At 38.7% G+C, this 24,704-nt stretch overlaps 1 protein-coding gene across 2 annotated transcripts in view; it reads right to left on the bottom strand.

Annotated features, from left to right (window-relative positions):
• Positions 1–24,704, bottom strand: part of LOC130103166 (kelch-like protein 29) — a 305,231-nt gene that overhangs the window by 47,361 nt on the left and 233,166 nt on the right. For both annotated transcript variants that reach the window (XM_056269368.1, XM_056269369.1), the window contains one exon: positions 2,764–2,962. In XM_056269368.1, the coding sequence (XP_056125343.1) occupies positions 2,764–2,962 (199 nt within the window). The remainder of the gene's footprint in view (positions 1–2,763; positions 2,963–24,704) is intronic.

The raw sequence follows: 24,704 nt of genomic DNA, 5'->3' as shown, positions 1-24,704 counted from the left end.
TCACAGATTCAAGACCCCCCGTACATATGCGTGGGATATGAACTAAGTATTTAGTAACAGGAGTAGTTTAACCAAGAATTTATTCCATTTCTGCCACAAAAATAGATTCATTGATTGAAGAATCACAGATTTCCACACAACAACAATTTACTGTGGTCACAGGGTGTCAAGCTCCAAAAAAGTACAAAAAACATTATAAAAGTATCAAAAAAGTAGCCTATATGTCTATATTTAAAATCTTCTTAAGCCACACATGTGCATTATGTGTGGATAAGACAAAAATATCATTGTTTACTGATAATCTGGACATTCGTTGCATTATAGAGCAGGTTGGATGTCAATAATGGTTTAATACATCAATAAAAGTAAACTCCAACCAAAAATCATGACATCAAAACTGTGTTTTCATACGTTGCATCTTTAACGCTCTCATCAATTAATTCATTTGATTCATTCACTCGGTTTTTAAAATGAATTTATTCAATGTTGTGCTAGATACAGCAAATCCTGTTCAAAATCATCTGACGTAAAATATTAAAAAATTTACCTGCTAATGGAATTCTACTTATTTATTTATTTATTTATTTATTTAAAAAGAGCTGTTAGACTGTAGTTTAACTGCTACAAATTATGAGTATCTTACTACAGTTTCAAGTAGCTTCCCCAACTCTGACACATACATATGGCAATTATGATGTGTGTTTTCTGTGTGTGTGTGTGTGTGTGATATTGCTCATTGATCTGGGTCCGGTGGGGGAAAGCTTCAGCTCTTATACTGCAGTGGGCAGAGATCAATAAAACTCAGGGGCGAGAGAAAGAGAGCCACAGTATATCAAGATTAAATAAATGTACAGCTCACTCACGGGCTCACGCCTCGCTGAGGGAATCATGGGGGCTGGAGCGGCTGCGCGAGGAGAGCGAGAGTGATTCACAGCGCTGCAAGAGGACAGCCTTATTGAACCATAAATTAGTTTGCTTGCATTTTTACAGCAGCCTGAAGCCGCCACAGAGACACTGAGATGCACAGCTATCAGAATAACCACAAAGATGCTGAACGTGTGCCATTTATTGATTCAAAATTAGCAGATTTTTGATACTTCAGGGAGGCAATGGTCTGTGTGGGACACTTGGGATAGACCAAAATTTCACTGTCTATTTTGTGCACACAACGGGGATATGAATATGTGGTTTGATGTGAAACAGTGTCAGCTTTTAAATTCTGTCAAATTTATAACAACATTCAAACAATAAATAAGTTTAGCCACTCTTTTATGTGGAGTGACAGATCGCTGTAGCGCTTCAGTTCAAGCGAAGCGGAAGCGCGCACACACCTGATCATCTCTTCCTGTTTAATACTAGTTGTAGCACCAAATAAACATGAATGAACATCAGAAGGTATGTTGAAAGACACAGTACAACTTACTGAAATGTATAATGTCTCATAATCGCTCAATCAATGTTTTGACTAGAAAGACAAAGAAGGTAAGATAAAAAGACAAAGAAACAAAGAAAGATAAAACATTTTACCTCAGGAAAGCCATTCAATATTCATGTCCATTATTAGTTAGCTAGAAAAATAACTCCAGAGAGGAGCAATTCTTTTTAATTAAGGTCCAATTCTCACTATTAACTAACTATTAACTATGACGTTTGCCGCAATACACCACTACTTACTGCTTATTAGTTAGTAAAGTTGTTATGTTGAGGTATTAAGGGATGTAGAATAAGGTCATGCAGAATAAGGCATTAATATGTGCTTTATAAATACTAATAAAGAGCTGAATGTATGCACTGAACCGTGATGTCTGTACTGTGAAGGTTCGAGACAAATACATGTACCGGTAAACCCCTATTAAATATATTCTAATATAACTTGTTTATTATATTCACTTTACAGGTGAAACTCGAAAAATTAGAATATGGTGCAAAAGTTCATTTATTTCAGGAATTCAACTTAAAAGGTGAAACTAATATATGAAAACCCCAAATTCAAAATTAGAATATTGTGAAAAGGTTTTCATAAGCTGTAAGCCATAATCATCAAAATTATAACAAATAAAGGCTTGAAATATCTCACTTTGAATGTAATGAGTCTATATAATATATTAGTTTCACCTTTTAAGTTGAATTACTGTAATAAATGAACTTTTGCACCATATTCGAATTTTTCGAGTTTCACCTGTATATTCATTAGTTTTTCATTAGTCATTGTTCTATTTTAAAGAGGTCTCCTACAATAGGTTTTCATGCATCCAAGGTCAAACACTTTAATTTTCATTTACATTCATATTGCACATGAACTAATTTCTAAAAAAGTCTTAAAAAAAAGTGTTGGGAGACTGTCTCTCAAACCCCTTCCTCAGCACAGTGATAAGATCAGTAACAATGGTATTGGTTTTTCCGTATCAATTCCAGCGCGAGTCTGCATCCTTTTGAAGTGCATGCAAAGTGGATTTTTTTTTTAGCAGAATCGATTCTTTCATGAACCATTTAATATCCATAATTATGATTTAAAAAAAATCACATATTGTGGTATCATCTATTTCAGATGAACCTTCTCCTACACAGCTCATAAAACCGAAACTGTGATTGATCGTTTTATATCTCAGCCAGACGGTCTCTTCCTGTAAGCGGCTGGTTCTCGAGCCAGAATAAGCTGCGATGTGGGACAGACCTTATGCCGTTTAGTCAAAGTTCTGGCTACGGTAATGTGACACTAGTGAAAGACAGATGAGAACTAGAATGTAAAAAGTTGAGTCAAACCTGCAGAGAGTCTCGGCCGCGTCCTGGGCGTCTGCATCTCCTGCCGCGCGTGAGGGAGCATGTGGTACCGCTTGGCCTCGTTGACCAGGTCTCGGCAAGCCTCGGACGATTTAATCAGCTCCTCATTGTCCACCACATTCAGCAAGTAACTGGGGTGGATGAATGGAAGTCTAACGACGGCCAGCAATTCGGATATGTGCTGTGAGAGAGAGAAATATATTCAGCATGTATTTTCAGCCTGAGTTTCTTGTCTGCCAATCAAGACAAGATCAAGCTAGGTTAGGTTACCCTAACCCTAACCTAGCATTACTAGTAAAAGGACTGCAATGATTCAATTCAACTGAATGATTCTTTTAGCACATGAAGATTGAATATAGAAGTCCTAGATATGAAATACTTAAATGCTAATAATACAAAAAATACCACTTCTTTGTACCTTTTTTAAAAAAGAAAAGAAAAGCACCATTAATTATGATAAAACTGTTGCCAATGTGAATCTTTAAAGGGAACATATCATGATGTTTAAGTGTTATAGAAGTGCTATAAGTTTTAAGCATGTCAAAGAAATAAGCCAATGACGTAGGAAGGGGATCTTATTATAATATTACCGCCCCTTAATCTGCACGTTTCCACCCAGGGTGCCGCCCTTTGGTTTTTGCAAGCGACACCAGTGTAACCAGTTCTACCACAATGGCAAAAGTTCAAGCAAAGCATGCAAACTGTTGTTGCGTTGGCTGCACAGACGAGCACTGAACACTATTTGACCAAACAATCTCACAGCTGCCTCATAAAGAACTCGGGGAACTGTGTCAACTTGTGCAAAACTTAAAGGGTTAGTTCACCCAAAAATGAAAATTCTGTCAGTATTTACTCACCCTCATGTTGTTCCAACCTTGTAAGACGTTCGTTCCTCTTCGGAACACAAATTAAGATATTTTTGATTCAATCTGAGAGCTGGATCACTCCTCCATAGGCTTCTTAAGGGATCGAAACTGACCGGCCCAAAAGTTATGAAAGACATCGTTAAAATAGTCCAAGTGACTACAGTGGCTCAACCTTAAGTTTATCAAGCGACGAGAATGTGCGCAAAAAACAAACAAAAATAACGACTTTATTCAACTAATCATTTCCTTCTCTGTGGGCCGTGATATTTCACGTAGTGAAACTACGCAAAGCTTCTTGGTTGTACATCACGCATCACACACATGACCAGCGTCAGCCAATAGTGAGCCTACGTGTGACGTGCAACCTAGAAGCTTTGCGCAATATCACTACGTGAAATATCATGCCCACAGAGAAGGAAATGATTAGTTGAATAAAGTCGTTATTTTTGTTTGTTTTTTTGCGCACAAAAAGTATTCTCGTCGCTTGATAAACTTAAGATTGAGCCATTATAGTCACTTGGACTATTTTAACGATGTCTTTCATAACTTTTGGGCCGGTCAGTTTCGATCCCTTAAGAAGCCTATGGAGGAGTGATCCAGCTCTAAGATTTAATCAAAAATATCTTAATTCATGTTCCGAAGATGAACGAAGGTCTTACGGGGTTGGAACAACATGAGGGTGAGTAATTACTGACAGAATTTTCATTTTTGGGTGAACTAACCCTTTAAACATGACTGTACATGGAAGTCGATGTGATGAACTCCACAACAAATAGCCTATCCACTAACCATTCAGAAACATGCAGGTGCAGTCTAAAAGTTGCAACCTCTTCCCGAGTTTCTCCGTAAGGCTGCACTCACTACTGGTGCTTATTTCTGAGATTTTGGATGAGTAAAATTCGGGTTTGTTATTGTCGCAGTATCCGAAGCTTGTGTAAAGGATCGGCCGTCTTCTGAGCGGGGGCCTGGGAGCAGCAGCTCATTTGCATTTAAAGGGACACACACAAAAACGGCGAGTTTTTGCTCACACCCAAAAAGGGGCAAATTTGACAAGCTATAATAAATGATCTGGCGGGGTATTTTGAGCTGAAATTTCCCAGACACATTCTGGGGACACCAAAGATTTATATTACATCTTGTGAAAAGGGGCATAATGTCACCTTTAACGTAAACGTGGTCATATAGTGTGAACAAGCTGTCAGCGTCCACACTGCTTTAAAGGCGACGGAAGCTGACTGTGTTGTCGCCTCGCGTCGGCTGTTGTCTCGGCCAAAATGTTTTCTCCACTGTGTGTCAGTCAGAGTGCGCTTGAACACACCAAAAAGACTAAAGGCAACTGTGAACTAGCACATGCACAATAGATACATACTCAGCAAGTATCAATAGTCTATTTTCATCATTCAAACCGAATCTAGGACTGCAGATATGCAAACCGATAAACCAGATAAACAAAGCAGCGCTTGCTTACAATTTTGAATATCAATCATGCCGTTCACTTTCTTCTTTCCAGGCGATTGTTATGAAAATATTCGCGCATTGGAATGCTATATATTCATGAGCAAGTCCGTGTCTTTCAGACTGAGGTAGTGTGTTTGGGGTTGCTATGGTGAGGACTATCCATGGCCAGCTTGTTTGTTTAGAGTCATCCTCAGTGGGGCTTTTGCTCATGTCAGCGTTAAATGCTGTAAACACGAGTTGACAGGGACAGCAGCCAACCCGACCCCCTCACCTCTGTGCTCACAACGCATTACATAAACATCCGTAAAATATAACAGACACGGGCAGTGTGAACACCTGGGCTTCTGCTGTCTCTCAGAGCGAGACGTGGAGAGATTTTACCTGATCTGACCTTGACAAAGTACTCGTACTATCCATTCCTCATTAAAGGCAACATTTCATAGTGAAACTGCATATTCAATAAGAAAAGAAAAAAGTAGGACGAAACTTAACTTTATCTACTGGAAATTTAATGGATTGTGACAAGTACGTAGACAGAGGCTGAAGGTCAAAATCACTCGTGAGAGAAACTTCATGTATCCAAATGCTAAGGCTTCATTTGCAAATCTATCTGTAGTTTCAATTATTGCTGTGACTTTTATGATCTTAAACTTTTAATGACTGCATTCAATATTGGAAAGATTTTAGAAAGGCTGGATATAATACAACAGAAAACTAAAAAGTATTGAAAAAATATAATCGCTACCACATCCATTATTGGATATTATTGTTGTTTAAAAAATAAATAAATAAATGCAATTAAATAATACAATTAAATAATTTAAATATGTAACATTAAATTAAATGTGTATTTAAATATTGGTCTATTTAACCAATGAAATAACTTTAAACAAACAAACAAACATCCATTGAGCTAGTTGGCTATTTATCAAAATAAAAATAAAAATGAAAATGAGAATAACAGCAATAAAAAAAAAACTATTAATAATAATCAATATAGTACCAAGATGGACATTATATCAAGTTACAATAAATCATGCACAATAAATCTAGCTATTATAGGTCAATAAGATTTTCTTATTTTATGATATTCTTGTCTTATTTATACAGTATGATAGTATTGAAAAATCTCTCGGCATCCCTTAACCAGCATCCCTAAGCAAAAACAGTTTATTTAGCAAACATGTTCTCCAAACAATAGAAGGCAAGATGCCAGACACACACAACGGCCCGAGAGAGATTTCAGAAATGTGTGCCAGCTCTCGGCACGGCCTTACACGGCCTCGCCGAAACCATCTCAAATGTGTACCGGATCTGAACTCTCTGGTTTACCTCACTGCATTGGCAAGACGTCTGCCTTTATGGCATGCTAAATGCTCTGTGTCATATGTGCATCGTTTGCATACTGATATAATAACCGGCATGCTCGTTTTAGCATATGTCCCACCAACAGGACCACATTTCGTTGAACTGTTCCATGATCCCGACTGTGAGATCAGGGATTAGGGATCCCAGTGAGGATCCGATCTAAAATAATGTCACGGCAGACGGACGCTCCCCTGGCGCCGGCCCCGTTCCCCTCCCCTCAACACACTCCTGCCAGCGTACGGGTTTAGCCGACCCAGCCAAACCGCTTTGGACTGGTTAGAGAAAATAATCACGATCTCCTGGCTCGCCCGGGCCACCGGGACCAGACGAGGGGGGATTTGAGCTCCATAAATCTGAACAACTAAACTGATGCTCGTAGGCTCCTGTCTTGCGGCGGGCCGATTAAATGATAGCGGTAAAATATGCAACCCTCCAGATGAGACGAAACAAGCAGCAGCAGCTCAGCGGTGACAGATTTCACCCGGAAGGATGAAACAGAGGAAAGAAATCACAAACTCAGATGAAACTAAGATGAAGAATTCCACTGTGATCCACATTGTAATGTAGACACCTGCTTTTAAACGGGACATATACCCTGAAATCCACATATAATGTCAGTCAGAGGAAACTTCTTAAAAGAATTTACATTTTGTAGTAAAATGTTGATTTAGCATGTAAGTGGACCTGTGATAAAATGTTTTAATAATTTTAAAACTAATAAGTATACCATTAAATTCAATATAAATTAAAATATTTAAATGTACTTATTAAACACACACACACACGCGCACACACACTTTACTAGTTTACTTTACAATTACATAATTACCACACACAATTACTGCAAACATTACTATTTTTAATGTTTTTGAAAGCCTCTTCTGGTCATCAAGCCTGCATTTATTTGTTAAAAAAACAGCAATATTGTGAAATATTATTACAATTTAAAACAATGGTTTTCTATTTTAATATACTTTAAAATGTAATTTATTCCTGTGATCAAAGCTGTATTTTCAGCATCATTACTCCAGTCTTCAGTGTCACATGATCCTTCAGAAATCATTCTAATACGATGATTTGATACTCAGTGGATGCAATGTTGGAAACAGTTGCTTAATTTTTTTTTTGGAACCTGTGATACCTTTTCAGGATTCATTGATGAATAAAAAGTTTAAAAAATAATAGCATTTATCCAAAATAATAATTTTTTAACAATTTAAATCTTTACTATCACTTTTATCACACATCCTTGCTGAATAAAAGTATTGTTCTCTTTTAAACAAAGAAAAAAGAAATCACTGACCCCAAACTTTTGAACTGTAGTGTATAAGATTTCTATTTTAAATAAATGCTGTTGTTTTTTAAAAACTTTTTATTCATCAAAGAATCCTGAGAAAAGTATCAGAGGTTATAAAAAAATATTAAGCAGCTCAACTGTTTCAAACATTGCTAATCTAATCTGATTTCTTTGACACTGAAGACTGGAGTAATGATGCTGAAAAATATATTAAAAAATATATTCAAAGAGAAAACCATTATTTTAAATTGTAATAATATTTCACAATATTACAGTTTTTTTTCTGTATTTTTGATCAAATAAAAGCAGGCTTGATGACCATAAGAGACTTCTTTCAAAAACATTAAAAATAGTATGTTTCCGAACTTTTGACCGGTACTGTGTGTGTGTATATGAAGACCTCCGATGCAAATCCTCTAAAAGCCGCCTCTGTCAAAAATGAGCTAATAATATTGAGTGAATGCTCTCTGCACATAGTATACGTTCATCAAATACTTTCACTTCAAACCAAATCCAGCCTCAGCTTATTCAGAAATGCCGGTACTTATGTAGAAACCTATACATAGGAGCCTGATAAAAATGTTAATATTAAAGAAAAACGTTAGACGGACTTATAGGCTGGCTTTTGCATCTGAAGTCTTCATGTATAATATGTGTGTGTGTGTGTGTGTGTGTTTAAACTTGATAGGGTCAATGTTTGACTAAACATGACATATGTATTATATTGATAAATATAAAGTGAAAAAATATATAAAGTCTTCACAAATCTGTGTAAAGTTGAAAGCCCCCAGGAATGCTAAACAATATTTTTATTTCTTTAGTTTTTACAGCGAAGCGGCTGTGTTGGGTTGTTTTTACCCTCACTGACCTCTAACCAGCACACCACGATATAGAAGCGCACCGTCACAATTATTCAGCCATAAACAGCACCGGGACGACTCACGCTAAGGGCATTATCTGCACACAGACACTCCTCCCACACACACATCCTGTCTCCCTCTGCCTCATTTATATTCATGTATCCAGCACCTTGTGCTTAGACTCCTTCCAATGCTAGGTTCAATTTGTCAATGAGCTTAACGACGCCAATCTCCTGTGCATTAAATCAATGCTAAAGGGATCTGACATCCTCTGCTTAAACTGGCCGCTTCGGTTGTTCCTGACAGACTTCATCAGGAGGGCGTATCAGGGTCGGATCTGGGAATCAGCGCTAACTCATACACCTCCGCTTCCCAGTGTGGGAAAAGCGGATGAGTCCCTATCCTCTCTCTGCTGTCTCATAGAGCTATTTGTCTTCGTGTCCAAGCATGCCGCTAGCGCATTTCCCTTCTGTCATCCGGGACCCCCAGAGACAGGGGTCCTTCTATTCCTGTCATGAAATTGTCAGGTGTTGATCACCATTGTCAGGTGTTGAGGTGACGGGCCTTTGTGCTGTAAGCATGAGAAGACTGGAGATCACACAATGAGCTCTCGGCAGCAGAAATATACATTAAGAAATGCATGGTTTTAATTAAAACAACTCTCTCCAATATTTTGAATTTGGACTGCAGTACCCATTTCAACCACTAGCTGTCAATATTACATACTGCACCTTTAAAGGGGTCATATAATGCCATTTTTGTACAAGCTAATATGATTCTTTAGGGTCTAAATTAAAAGTTTGTAATATACTTTAATTAAAAATTCTCATTAGTATTGTAAGAAAACACTTATTTTACCTGGTCAAAAACAGCTCTGTTTTCAGCACGCCGTTTCAGTGCATATGCCTTTAAATGATCATGAGCTGCGCTCACTCCGCCCCTCTGTTCTGTGCATACACCGTTTGTAACACAATAACACAATAACCATAACGCGTTGTTCAGTATAAACGTGGAATTATGAATTATATTGAGAACGTCATACATTGAAAACATGCCGTAATGTACCCTGACTGAGTGTAAACCTTAGACGCATTCATTGTGAAGCGTGCAGCTAGCGATTTGCAAAGATTAATATATTAATATAGAGTTTAATAAAACGTTTCACTCACTTCCGTTCTTCTGGAGGTTCAGCAGGAACACGAATATCTGGTACCGATCCTTTTTAGCAAAGCTTCTTAGCAAATCCAGCTTTATACTGACCCGCCTCGTTTATAAAGCAGTCTGGTGTGTGAAATGATTTGCGCAAACATGAAAGCATTGACGTTGCTCGTGGGGAATATTCCCTTCGAAAACAAAACTCAGCCACTGCGTCTTCAGCGGTTCGGATTCAGGAACATTAAAATGACTGTGTTCGTTATTACACCCAAGAACAGAACACCACAATCGCTTAGACGCCATTCTGCTCATAGACAGTGCTCCAGCATATCAACAGTGACCTCGCCGGTCCGCGCCGCGCAGACTATGATTGACAGCTACCTCATGTGCGAGGGCGGGTCTGTGTTGAAACGCTCCCGTCAATCAACAATCGTGGGAGGGGCGTCCGTTTTATTGACGTCACAAAAACGAACGGCTCGATTTGAGGCAGGGGAAAACATATAAGGAGATTAAAACAAAACCACTGGATGGATTTTTATCATTATATGATGTTTGTGTACAGACACTGCCAACACACATTTCAGTACAATCAACTTGTAAAAGTGCATGTACCATTATATGACCCCTTTAATATTAAAAACATGTGCAAAGAAAATCTGCACACAAAAAAACCCTGATATATTTATCAAATCTAAAATTTGTATAAATAATAATATCAAAAAACATAAATTAACATTATCAAAAATAATACTTTCATGTTTTTATATTTTTTATGCATGATTATATACACTCACACACTAAACTTGTAATGACTAAACTGAAGTAATTCAGTATTCAAATAAAATATTTCTAGATAGAAAATCAAAAAAATATATATAAATATCAAAAATATATCAAATAAACATTTTATTATCAAAAATAATATCAAATCTATCTAGATATAAATCAAGAATTTTTAGAAATATCAAATGTATGTATATATATATATATATATATTATTTTTTTAAATATTTTTTTCTAATACAATCTTGTGTGTATTTATACAGTATATACATACATTATTAAAATGTGCGCATGACTAAAATCTAGATTTTTTATAAATATAAATTAACATTTAAATATTAAAATATATATTTTCTAATATATGAATATATATGTAATATATTCATATAGAGCATGTACTTATACGTATTTTAAAGGAGTCATAATGTGCAATTTTCACTTTTCCATGAGAATCAATGTATGTTATGATTGACTAACGATTATACATTTGCCGGGATGCCGATATTCAAAAGTGAAGCGTTTGTTTACCCCAGGGTTCTTAAACTAGCCAACGTGCACGCGCACTCAAATACGAGATTTCAATTTCTCCCCCGACATGACGTCAAGACGGGGCCGGATATACCATATATGGACACCGCAGAGGAGGCCCGCCCTGCCCCTCTCCCCATCATATTCAGTCAAGAAAGATGCAAGAACGTATTGCACACGTGAGTTGCTCTGTGGTTGACTGTCATAATCCACATTCTAATGTTTTTTCTTTACCCAAAACTGACCAAACTACAAGGGACAAGAGGATGAAATTTATTTTTAATGACGCTGTTCCAACAACCATCTCAACTTGCTCAACGTTAGCTGTCTGCGCTAAACATTTCACAAAAGAATCTTTTACAAATTTGGGGCAATATCAGGCGAAGTTGGCATCGAAGCTACGTTTGGAAAAAGGTGCCATTCCAACAATCAGGGACTTGCCTGAATTTGAAACGGTAAGACTGTGTTTTTATTACTATATTTTGTGTAACAAACAGCAGCTAACTACTAATGCGGTTAATGTATGTGATAAGGATAGATACATTTAAAAAACAGTAAAGAATTAATAAACATAAAGAAAAACATAACGTTACATGTCTGCAGATGAAAATGATTAAATATCTAAAAAACCACAACGTCAAAAAAGGCAAAAACAACACATTATAGCAAACGTTAATCTCTATAACCACTGTAAGCTGAAAATAAAGTAGACTACATCTCCGTTAATGTAATCTACATTAAATTAAAGCTAAACTTATGTGGGAGAAAATAGCAAAAAAATTGTTTTAGCTCGTTACTGATGTTAATGTATGTCTCAGTCAAAAAAATTGTCTTTACCATTCAGAGACATGTTGATGTAGACGTCCTTCAATTGACTGTTGTTCCTCTTCCGTTTCCAGCTCTGGTTCAGAGTCTGGCTCAAACATACGGTTGAATCCCGTAGGTCGCGGCCAGGTCGGGTTCATTAACAACTTGCGCCATGATCTCTTTTTGGAATGATATGCTGAAGTTACCTGCGGTGTCAAGCCCCCTCCTTCCTACCACCAATCAACGCGCCCCTCATTTGCATTATTAAAATGACCGTCCACGACAGCCAAAACCTCGCATCAGATCTCGCGAGACAATAATGCATTCAGAAATAAGGGTCAAACGAGCTCTGTGTTTATTTTTTTCCAATTTTTCTTTTTTAGAAGGGCATGAAATGACTATAATAGAGTGTGGGTATCAAAGTTAATACTACATTATGACTCCTTTAAAAGTAAATAAATACCTAAATTTTACCTGAAATGACATGCAGTTCACTTGTCCACCTCCACCAGCAGCACTTTACCAAGTTTTATGCATTAGCTCGACTCATTCAATATGCAAGAGGTATTGGCTTACTAGTGAAACATGGCACGGTATCTCACCTCCCTGTCCCAGACACAATACTTACACACCTCACCGGCCACATTAAACCTGCATGTGCAACATCAGCTCGAAAACTCTCCGACCTATGAAGACAACAGTAGTGAACGCATCAAAGCACAACACACACACACAGTGACTCTAAAGTCAGGGCTAATCAGTCTGACGGCACAATGACAGAGTCTAAGTGTGAGCCTGCAGGGGGCTGTACAGTGACAAGAGCAGCGCATGGAGCAATTCCCAATTCCAGCCGTCAGATGTCTATTGCTCTGAGTGAGCTGCCTACCTAGGCATCCTAACCATCATGGAACCTCCTAAATGACTGATTTGAAACAGCAACTATGTGCCACACAGTTGGACTTCACATGAGACTCACTAGTGATACTCAAATCACTATACAAATACACTAAATGCACAAATACTAAGTAAAGTACAGAATATCTTGACTAAATTTTCTTACTTTTTGTAGATTTTTCCCCCCCACAGTGCTTTAATGCATTATGAATTTGCCTTCTCAGTGAAGGGATACATTGCAAAAAAAAAAAAACTTCTTCAAAAAAACTTGAATTCTTAAATCTTCTTAAATTCTTAAATCAAGATACAATTACTTGAGAAGCAAAATGAGGTAAGATAACGTCTTGCTTTCTGAAAAATGCATCAAAAAATATATTCTTCCTCTGTATTTTTGTCTCATTTTCCGGGACAAATATCTAAACATCAAGATACATTTCCTAGAGGAGAAAACTACTTAAGATATTAAGTCTTGTTTTCGACAAAGTGACCAAAATGTAGTAACTTTGTGCTTAAAACAAGAAAAAATGTCTGCCAATGGCGTAAGAAAAATTAATTAAAATTAAAGGGAAAAACTTTTTTTCTTTGGAGTGTACTGTACATAAAATCGGTCCAAAACAAGGTATCTTAAGAGGCGGTATATTCTTTTTTGCAAAAGCCTTTCAGTCGGGAGCTCAAAGACAATATCTTAAAAGACTGTCTCTGTAGGCAGCTCAGGTTTGGGAACAGAGCAAATGTGTGTGAGAGGCCTCATGTTGTTTTTATGCAGAAGATATCGAGTGTGGAGAAGCTTTATTTAGTCTCCCTTAAATATAACATCAGCCAGGAAGAAAGAAATGAGCCACTGAAATATTCTCTCACACACAAGACAGAGGAGTTCAGCTGGGGGGTATCCTCTCATGAGAGAAAAAGTGGCGAAGGGAGGGAAGAGTCTGTGCGCACTAAAGCGAGATTCAGTTGGCCTTATGTCTGGCTTACAGCTTTTGAAAGAGTGAACACAACAGAGTTATACGCACAGGAACCGAACCTGACTAACCGTCTCAATAATGCTCAACAGTGACAGGCCGTTTTTTCAGCAGTCTTGGTTCGTCGGTTATTTTTCTCATTTATTTCCTTCATTCTGTAGGCATTTCAAAAATGCCTTCAATAAATAGTTCTAAGACATGAACCAATCCGACCAGCTCTGAGAGGAATAACAACATCTTATTCAAAGCAAAATGAACTAATGAACTTTCCCATTAAGCATTGGAATCAAATGAAAAAAAAAAAAAAAAAAAAACGTGCGTGTAAACCCAGCAAACAAAAATATGTTCAAAGAATGTTTTGGTAATGTTCCTATTAAGTTATGAAAATTTTATTTCTGAATGTTCTCTCAACATTCAAAACATCCATTAAAAATAAAATAAATTATATATTTTTTTGGTTATGTGAAGATTAAAGGAACATTCCATTTTATCATTTTGCAAACATTATGGAATTGTTACTTTTGAATGTTCTCTCAAACGTTCTGAAACAAGTAGTAACATTTAAAAAACATTAGACAAACGTCCATCTAAAACGTTTTGGTGGAAAAAAAACTTTCCATGAATGATGCATAATAATTTTGAGAACATTATTAAAGACCAGATAACGTTCTATTAACATTACTGGAGGAATGTTTGCTCATTACTTTTAACCCTCTGGGTCATTTCAGAGTCACACTCAGGACCTTCGGGTCCAAATGGGCGAAGGGTGGGATTAATATTTATTTAAAAAAAATCTTCTTTTTTTTTTACTTGTTTTTTATAATATTTTTTCTTTTCTTTTTTGGTGTTTTGAGATAATTTCAAAAATAAAAATGATTTATAATTAATATTAATGCAATAATTATATTAATATTAATGCAATAATTATGACCCATTTTTCCCCATTGAATATAATAGAAAGTTTTTTTTAAATAAAAATATTTTTTTTAATTTTTTTTTAAAGCTGTATTTCATTTTAGAGTCAAGCCTAGGCCTCATGAAAGCAATTTTTGAAATGAGATGGATGCCATCTGGTGGACAAACTGAGCATTTAAAAAATTCAAAACCCATATGTAATCTGAATTTATTAGTGTGTATGTGTATAAAAGTGTGTGTGTGTGTGTGTGTGGATGTGTCTGTTTTGCACTCTTGATGTTTTATAGATTCACTCCTTCACTGTTGTGTGCTTTTTTTCTGGATCGTGGCTGATTTGTAGATTGTACGCACAAAAAAACTGTAAAAAAAGTAGAAAAACTGTATTTTCACATTTTTGCCAATTTCCCATTCATTTCCTATGCGGGTCCATTTGGACCCGAAGGTCCTGAGTGTAACTATTTTTTTTAGACTATTCAAATTCTGTCCCCAATTTGTTTGGGTGCAGAGGTGGGTAGTAACGAAGTACATTTACTTCGTTACATTTACTTGAGTATTTTTTTGGAAAAATTTTACTTTTAAAGGAGCTGTATGTAAGATTGTGGCCAAAACTGGTACTGCAATCACTTTCAAATTACTGTAGAGTGGTGTATCCCCTCCTCCCTGACTCGAGGTTGCCAGATAGGCTGCAGGATCCAGCAGGAACTGCAGCTGTGGTAACTAGAGCAGAGCTGGCAACACAGATGCCGCAACACTACTGACTTTGTGATTGGTAGATAGGTGGAGGGTGGAGCATCAGACCAAAAAACAACATGACAACATCAACATCAGTTGAGGGCTGCAACTTCACTTTTTAAATGACAATATCCTGGCGGGACTACTGTTGTCAGTGATATAAGTATTTGAAATGAACATGATTTCTTAATGTCTAGTGACATATCAGGGCCATTTTATGATTAGTTGAAATAAATGTCTTACATACAGCTCCTTTAAGAGTAGATTTAATTGTGGGTACTTTTACTTTAACTCGAGTAAATTTCTAATGAAAAAACTGTTCTTTTTTCTGGGCATGAGCGATGCTCAATTCACAAATGAATCACTCTTTTGAGTCGATTCTGTTCAAAGACTTCATCAAACAAGTTGGGCAGATCTGTCTAAATCGGTTCGCGAATCAGTTTGAATGATCTGTTCAGTTTCCTGCACGCACTGAATCGTCTCGGAGTCGTAACAGGAAGATTTAAGAACATCAAGAGCGTTGTATGAAGTGGCGGTCCACAGTCTACACAGTCTAGAAAGTAAATCTGCAAATGCATCATATTTTTTGCCAGCGATGAAGATCTTTATTAGTTGAACATCTTCGTATGTTACTTCGTAAGCTGTCTATGAATGAATTATTCCACACGACGATACATTCGATTTCATTTCATTCAGGTAATACATTTTACAACCAAACAGATTATTACGCCATATAGCACTACTACAAAGTATGGCATTACCCTTTTTTGGACATATACATTACTTTATACATTAAATAAGCTATCATCGTCCAGTTTATGAATGTGTGTACACACACAGTGGGTCTCATTCATGAAACATTCGTAAACATACGAGTAAATATGCGAGTGATTTGCGCGTGAAGAGACCTTCCCGAAAACTCTTCTCCTGATTCACAAATACTTCGTAAACGTCAGATGTGATAGTGAAATGTGTGTGTGTGTTAATGAATTCCAATCAGTCGTAAATGGGATGCGCGTGCACGTTCATTCTCAATTACCATAAATCCCGCCCATTAAATCCGACTGACAACTAAATATGGGCATCATATTATGACATGAATGCGAATGAAAAAAAAAAATTCTCAGATGCAGAAATTTAAGTTTTATTATCAGAAGTTCATTCAAAACGCCACATTTTATTTTCAAGCGTACATAGTGGCGTATTGGGTCCTAAAAAAAGGAAGCTTGGCAGCATATTAGATGCAGTTAATGGAGTTTCATCTGTTAATCGAACATTCCCAGAAGTGAGAAGAAAATGGTTCGACATTAAGCTTGAGAGCAAAAAACGAATTAGTTCACTTCGGAAAAATAGTATTCAAACTGGAGAAGGACCACCATCGCAGATGCTATTACTGGCTCTCATAATAAGAAAAAACGTATGTAATTACTATATATATACACTCACCGGCCACTTTATTAGGTACCCCATGCTAGTAACGGGTTGGACCCCCTTTTGCCTTCAGAACTGCCTCAATTCTTCGTGGCATAGATTCAACAAGGTGCTGGAAGCATTCCTCAGGGAGTTTGGTCCATATTGACATGATGGCATCACACAGTTGCCGCAGATTTGTCGGCTGCACATCCATGATGCGAATCTCCCGTTCCACCACATCCCAAAGATGCTCTATTGGGTTGAGATCTGGTGACTGTGGAGGCCATTTTAGTACAGTGAACTCATTGTCATGTTCAAGAAACCAATTTGAAATGATTAGAGCTTTGTGACATGGTGGAAGTAGCCATCAGAGGATGGGTACATGGTGGCCATAAAGGGATGGACATGGTCAGAAACAATGCTCAGGTAGGCCGTGGCATTTAAACGATGCCCAATTGGCACTAAGGGGCCTAAAGTGTGCCAGGAAAACATCCCCCACACCATTACACCACCACCACCAGCCTGCACAGTGGTAACAAGGCATGATGGTTCCATGTTCTCATTCTGTTTACGCCAAATTCTGACTCTAACATCTGAATGTCTCAACAGAAATCGAGACTCATCAGACCAGGCAACATTTTTCCAGTCTTCAACTGTTCAATTTTGGTGAGCTCTTGCAAATTGTAGCCTCTTTTTCCTATTTGTAGTGGAGATGAGTGGTACCCGGTGGAGTCTTCTGCTGTTGTAGCCCATCCGCCTCAAGGTTGTGCGTGTTGTGGCTTCACAAATGCTTTGCTGCATACCTCGGTTGTAACGAGTGGTTATTTCAGTCACTGTTGCCCTTCTATCAGCTCGAACCAGTCTGGCCATCCTCTGACCTCTGGCATCAACAAGGCATTTCCGCCCACAGAACTGCCGCTCACTGGATGTTTTTTCTTTTTCGGACCATTCTCTGTAAACCCTAGAGATGGTTGTGCGTGAAAATCCCAGTAGATTAGCAGTTTCTGAAATACTCAGACCAGCCCTTCTGGCACCAACAATCATGCCACGTTCAAAGTCACTCAAATCACCTTTCTTCCCCATACTGATGCTTGGTTTGAACTGCAGGAGATTGTCTTGACCATGTCTACATGCCTAAATGCACTGAGTTGCCGCCATGTGATTGGCTGCTTAGAAATTAAGTGTTAACGAGCAGTTGGACAGGCGTACCTAATAAAGTGGCCGGTGAGTGTATGTCTGTGTGTGTGTGTGTGTATATACATACAGTATATATACACACACACATACATATATATATATATATAGTACAGTATACACAAACACACAGACACATATATAATATAATAATATATACGTACACATACATATTATGTAAACACAAACTTTTATGTTAGATGTGAAATTGAAGAATATATTTTTAAACTGATTTCATTTATATATGAATCATCCACCTTATTCACTAAAATGAATAAATCTTCCCAGTACAAAATAATGAGAGAGAGTTTAGGAGAACATGTTTGATTATTGGCTAACGTCTTTACATTGTAAACTCTAGAGTATGTCTACATAGTAGACCAAACTCTTTCCACAGGGCCAGAAAGATCCATTTTTTAATGATGTGAAATTAAGCACTCGTATACCTAATATCAATAATATAAAAATATAAAGACTAATAACCAGCCTGCACATTTTATCTGCCAACGATAATAAACTCATGCACTTCACTTCTATATATTACTATACTAACAGTTCTAATTGAGACTAAACGGTTATTTCGAATTGTTAATAATCCAGTCTGCATGTCTTTATACTCCGACTGAATGAGGGGTGAGATTGAAGTCCTCAGTAACATCTGCAAATTCAAAAAGTTCTGATCTCATTAAAAGGCTGAAATGGGAAGATTCTCCTCTGCCCTCCAGTCAAACATGACCCCGGCAACTAATGAGTGCTGTCTGCCAGGACAGAGCATCAACGCTGGTACATCCATTGTTATTTTCTGACTGCTGAATTAGATCTCCCTGCCGAGGGTGAATGCAGATTGCCCCCTTGTGCAAAAACCATCATTAAGCATTCTTTTCAGCTGCATATTAGTTCTCTCCTCAAAGGAGATGCAATTAATCAACCTTCTTTGTCAGGCGGCCTCACCGTTCGGTCACGATAAAGTGTTGTATGAAATCGTCCAGGGCGTTTCTTTAATGGTTTCCGCTGCACGGGACTTGGTGGGAGGGGAGGTGTCTGTAATTGAAAGCATGCGGGTCGGGACTCTGGACATGCCGTGGAGGAGGCGGAAAGGGTTTGGCGTTTTGACTCGTGCTCGGCGGGGCAGGGGCCTGATCTTTAGCGGCTCCGGTGCCGTGCTGTCAGCAATCGCGGGAAGTTTAGTCAGCGTTTGAGTGACGGAGTCACTGCTGCTCGGTCCCGGCAGGTGAACGCATAGCACAGAGAGTGAGGTTTATCAAAGCCTTTGCCACATTCAGATTTTTGTGCTTGCACATGAAATTTGAGTGACTGGAGGCAGTCAGACTCTGAAGCTCGCTTTCTCTTTTGAACAATGTAATCTCAGCCTACAGCAGGGGTGTCCAGTTCTGCTCCTGGAGGACCACTGTCCTGCAAAGTTTAGCTCCAGTCCCAATTAAACAATCGAATAAACAAACATGAACCAGCTTATCAAGGTTCTACTTGTGTAATCGGTCCAACTTGACCCGCTCCCGCCACTCGAACCGGTGTCTCCAGCGTGGGAGGTGGGCACGCTAACAAGGACGCTAAAGACCGCAACCGCTAGCGCGCCTCTTGAGGCCAGGGGAGTGAGGTTTACACGCACAGCTCTTACTGGCCTATGTCCATTAATCTCAGCCCCCTAAACCTCACTCCCACCCGGGTCACGGCACCAAATGAAACTGGTCCTACTCGACTCGCTCCGAGCGGGACTCGAACCGGCATCTCCGGTGTGGGAGACGGGCCCGCTAACAAGGACGCTAAAGACCGCAGCCGCTAGGCACTGTCACTAGCGCGCCTCTTGAGGCCAGGGGAGTGAGGTTTATGCGGACAGCTCTTACTGGTCTACGTCCATTAATCTCACCTCTCTAAACCTCACTCCCACCCGGGTCACGGCACCAAATGAAACTGGTCCTACTCGACTCGCTCCGAGCGGGATCGAACCGACGTCTCCTCTTGAGGCCTGGGGAGTGAGGTTTACACCCACAGCTCTTACTGGCTTACATCCGTTACACTAAGCATACTAGAATCTTCCAGGAGGAATGTTGAGGCAAGTTGGAGCTAGACTCTGCAGGACAGTGGCCCTCCAGGAATGAGTTTGGACAACCCTGGCCTACAGTATCAGACCGTCCGATGCAAATATGACGCACAGGGCAAAACAGTAGAGTCAGGACACACACGTTGCAATTGGTGCTTCAAAAGAGGAAGAAAATGAGAAAAGCGGTGGGGGCCACATTATAAACTTTATCAGTCTGGCTCAAGAATATTAAGTAGTTGATGTAATGTTTGCCCAGTAATTGTAATTTGCTGATAGCAATCAGATTGTCGTAATTAACTGATTCACAGGAAAGTCGGGACTCAAACTGTGAGACTCGTATGTTCAATAGAGCGCAACCGTTACTGCTCACTTTTTAAGCCACTTTGGATCAAGAAGTAAAGTCAAATAAAATAAAGTATGAGCTATAGCATTTGGTTCTTTCCTGGTCTTGTTCCCCTCTCTACGCTCCAATTGTTTCCAGTCTCTTTTCCTAATGTCCAGTGAAGGTGAAAAAAATCCTCTCAAAAATATCACAAAATAAAATAAAATTCTAATTCATGTTTCCATAGGGATTTAAAAAATAGCTCTGAGATGAATCAACATTGGAAGCTTTTATTAAAAAAAAATATATATATGTTGACTATAAATATAGAAACAATATATCAAGAAGAGGCAAAATAACAATGCGTCTATTGTAAAGTAATGAAATATATACAAATATGCACTACAATTCAAACGTTTAAGTTAGGATTTTTAATTGATTTTGAAGGAAGTCTGCTTATATTTGATCAAAAATACAGTAAATACTGTAATATTATTACAATTTTAAATACCTGTTTTCTATTTGTGAATGTCCGCTGCTGTCCATCATAAATCAAAAGACAAAAAAATGCACTTAATGTTCTTGACTTAATAACTTAATAGCTTTAATCAGGATCAATCTATATTTATACAAATAAATATATCATTCTTCATTCTTTTAGACAGACATATGCAAGAATGCATATATCATTAATTGATAAGACCATGTTCTTGTTTCTTTATGAGAAGTGGTTGAATTTAATTTTAAGATAAAGACATGCTATCTGTCACAGCAGTTTGTATGTTCAAACCTTAATATCATCCATATTAACAGGTCAATAGATGTTTTCTCCAGGAGTATATAAGGGCCACAAGTCTGGCTGCTTGAGAATAGATCTGTGTTCTGAATGCTTCAGTAAAACCGGCTGATCCTTCTCATTCATTAGTATTAAGTATTAAAACACATGGCTAAACACTGAGTTCTTCTTTCATACCTCTGAATGACATATCTTTCTCAATCCAATTTCTTCCCACAGTCTCTCATACACTAATCCAGATCGGGAATGAGTCACGTGACGCCATTAATCACCCAGTCCATCTAGACGTATGACTACTGGACCAAGGACAAAAGAAAGATCATTTACTAACATTAGGACAGGCTGATCGTTCACATCTTATGCAGGAGCTCGGCGCCGGTCCCAGGTGTGCCGTAAGAAGCTCTATTTTAAGCTCGGCTCTTTCCCCAGCGGCTCACGAAGGGCCCTTGTGTTACAAGCACATAAAAAGCATGTTGACTCACTGTAATAAACTAATGCAAATTGTGCAACGGCGTGAAGGATTGCACAATAAAGATCCATACATCACTGCGCATGGAGGTCTGGCGGCTGTACACAGCGCAACACGCCGCCTACTAATTCACCACTAATTTACCGTGAAGCATAAAAGTTGTTATTTTTTCATTATCTATAGTTTCGGCCAAAAACGATCCCCATCTCTCGTCCATCTCAGACCGCCGGAGCATGTTTGTAGAGCTCCACGAACAAACATTTGCCTTTGGGTTTGTGCATCGACTGTGACAATTGGAGCTGATATATCCCTAGGAAATGTCAGTGGATTCAATCGAAACGCTTCCATCGGGGTCTGGAAAGGGGTGAAATTCAGTAAGAGAGAGAGAGACAGACAGAAAGATTGAAAAAAAAAACGCATCCGCAGCCCAATGTTCCAGAGTTGTTTATGAACTCTGTGCAGTCGCGGGCCGTTTTACAGCGGAGAGAAACTTTCGGTGGTGCATGAGGGTTTTTTTAAGCAGCAGCACTGTCACACATGGCTCATCCATTTCAGACAGTCTCAGCACCCCATCAGTACACCAAAGGGTCTAATGTCATGCCACACGGCCCCTGAATATCTGATCTCGGCCGCTGGCTCCTACACGCTTCTTTGCTCCGCTCTCTCTTATTTATGTTTGCTGCGAGTGGCCTGAATGTATTCTTCAGGGTAGCAGAAATAGAAGTGCAAGGACAGCAAAATGGTGTTGACCTCTTGTTCTCGGGGTTTCGGGAAGCCAAAACTTCTTCAATGTGGAGAGAGATTTGAGAAAGCCCTATTGAATTGTCTAGCCCACCGCAGACAGGTCTTTTGATCCATAAAGAAACAAAGGCACTTCAGGGGGCTGAACCCTTGGTGTGTCTCAACAAAAAAAGGGAAAATTCAGCTTTCACACAGAACTACAAAACCGAAAGCAGTCACAGTGCTAAATAAAACACAGCCTACTAAGTTTTAAGTCTCAATGTGAACAACAGGCAGTAAAAAATTATTAAGTACAGACTTGGTGTATTTATCAGAGCATTTTTTTTAAACACTCAATATCTGTATGCTGGGTCAGAAATAGATTTTATGGGCACATATAACAGTGGGTAGTTTTTATCAGACTACACTGGTTGTGTTGAATGGTTTTGATTCACTAAAAAAAAAACGGTTCATAAGAGACATTAATTTGGGAATCGGGCTGCATTGATAACTCTGTATATTTTTTATTTATTAACTAAAAAATAAAAGTTTAAGAGTCATTTCTTCAGGAATCAGACTGCACAGTTTGTGCCATTCATTTTTGATTCACTAAAAATAATCAGCTCATAAGAGTCAGTCATTCAGGAACTTGACTATATTGGTCACTGTATATTTATGTATTTTAAAAAAAACAGGCTAATAACAGTCATTCGGTCAAGAATCAGGTCACGCTGTTTTCTGATTCATATTTTTGATTAATTCAATAAAAGGGATAATTTTTTATTCTCTATTTAAAATCATTAGTTCAGAAACCAGACTATGTAGCTTCACTATATTATTTTGATTCACTAAAAAGAATAGGCCCATAAGAGTCAATCGTTCAGGAATCAAACTACATGGGTCATACTGAATGCTTTTGATTGATTCACTAAAAATGGCTCAAAAGAATGAGTTGTTTGGGAATCAGATTACATTGGTTGTGCTGTATGTTTTTGATTCGCACAATTTAACTTTTTTGAACCAAATTGAACATTTGAACCAAACGCATTTGTTTGGTAATCACACTATACAGTCTGCTCAGTGTGTTTTTGATTGATTCACTAAAAAGAATCAGCTCTTAAGAATCATTTATTCAAGAACTGCACTACACTGGTTGTGCTCGGTTTTTGATTTCCTAAAAAGAACCAGCCCATAAGATTCTTTTTGCTTCACTATAAAAGAACAATCTCATAAGACTCATTCATACAGGAATTGAATGAATTGAACGCATGGGTTCAAAGTTTTTATCAAATTTTATCAAACCTTTTTAAATGTTAAGGACAAGTATAGTAAGTAACCCATTCTCGGAATTTGTCCTCTGCATTTAACCCATACAAGTTAGTGCACATACATTAGGAGCAGTGAGTAGTGAATGAACACACATGCAACACTGCAAACCATGGACACACACATTCAGAGCAGTGGGCAGACATTTTTTGCTGTGGCGCAAAAAATCAAACCCGCAAGCTTCGGGTTACCAGTCTGACTCTCTAACCATTGGGCCACGACAGTCCCAAACAGTGGAGGACAAAAGGTAGTTCTCTTACGAGAGGTTCTCTCGTATTGCGTAAGCTAGCTTACGCTGCGGGAAAGATTCATCTTTGCTGAGATATTGAAGCCAAAAAATTATTTCATAATTTGTATCCATTAACAACGCAGTTCCTCTGCGGCAGACCTAGAGCAGGCTAGCTAGCAGCTCATTGGTTCGCTCAGAGAGAACTGCTTAAGCCTATGGGAGAGCGGGGCTGAACCCGCTTCCAATGAGAGGCGCCCGCGCGCTCATTGCGTCATGGCCCGCCAGAATGGGCGTGGCTATGGTGTATATAACAGTCTCTCCCAGGCTTATATGTTGATTCATTTCATCTTCAGCAAGCTGCACGCTTCTGCTGTCCTGAGAAAAGCCGTCGCCGTCAAGAAGGCATCACTCTAGCGAGCTCCCGGACCCTGAAGAAGCCGGCCGTCTTCGCCACCTTCAGCCGCCCTGCAAGCTAGCGCCATCCGACGACTGTATCCTTCTCTTTTCTCTATTTATATCTAAAAGAGCCGAGCGTCTTTTTAAAGATGTCTCGTTTTTCCTGCGGCTCTTGCCGCGCTCGTCTCGAGGACGGAGACCGCCATGTCATCTGCGCTCTCTGCCTGGGACTCGAGCACGCAGAACTCGCCCTCGCGGATGGAGGATGCGACTTCTGTGAGAGCCTGCCGTTGTCGTCCCTGCGGGCACGACTTCTGGCAGCAAAATCCGCTCCCGCGCCGCCTCCCTCTTCGCCGCGTAAGAAGAAACGCCGC

This window comes from Rhinichthys klamathensis, unplaced genomic scaffold (genome assembly GCF_029890125.1).
Source record: "Rhinichthys klamathensis goyatoka isolate OS25496 unplaced genomic scaffold, OSU_Roscu_1.1 h1tg000281l_1, whole genome shotgun sequence".
Classification (NCBI taxonomy): Eukaryota; Metazoa; Chordata; class Actinopteri; order Cypriniformes; family Leuciscidae; genus Rhinichthys; species Rhinichthys klamathensis.
This window is presented reverse-complemented; position numbering and strand designations above follow the sequence as displayed.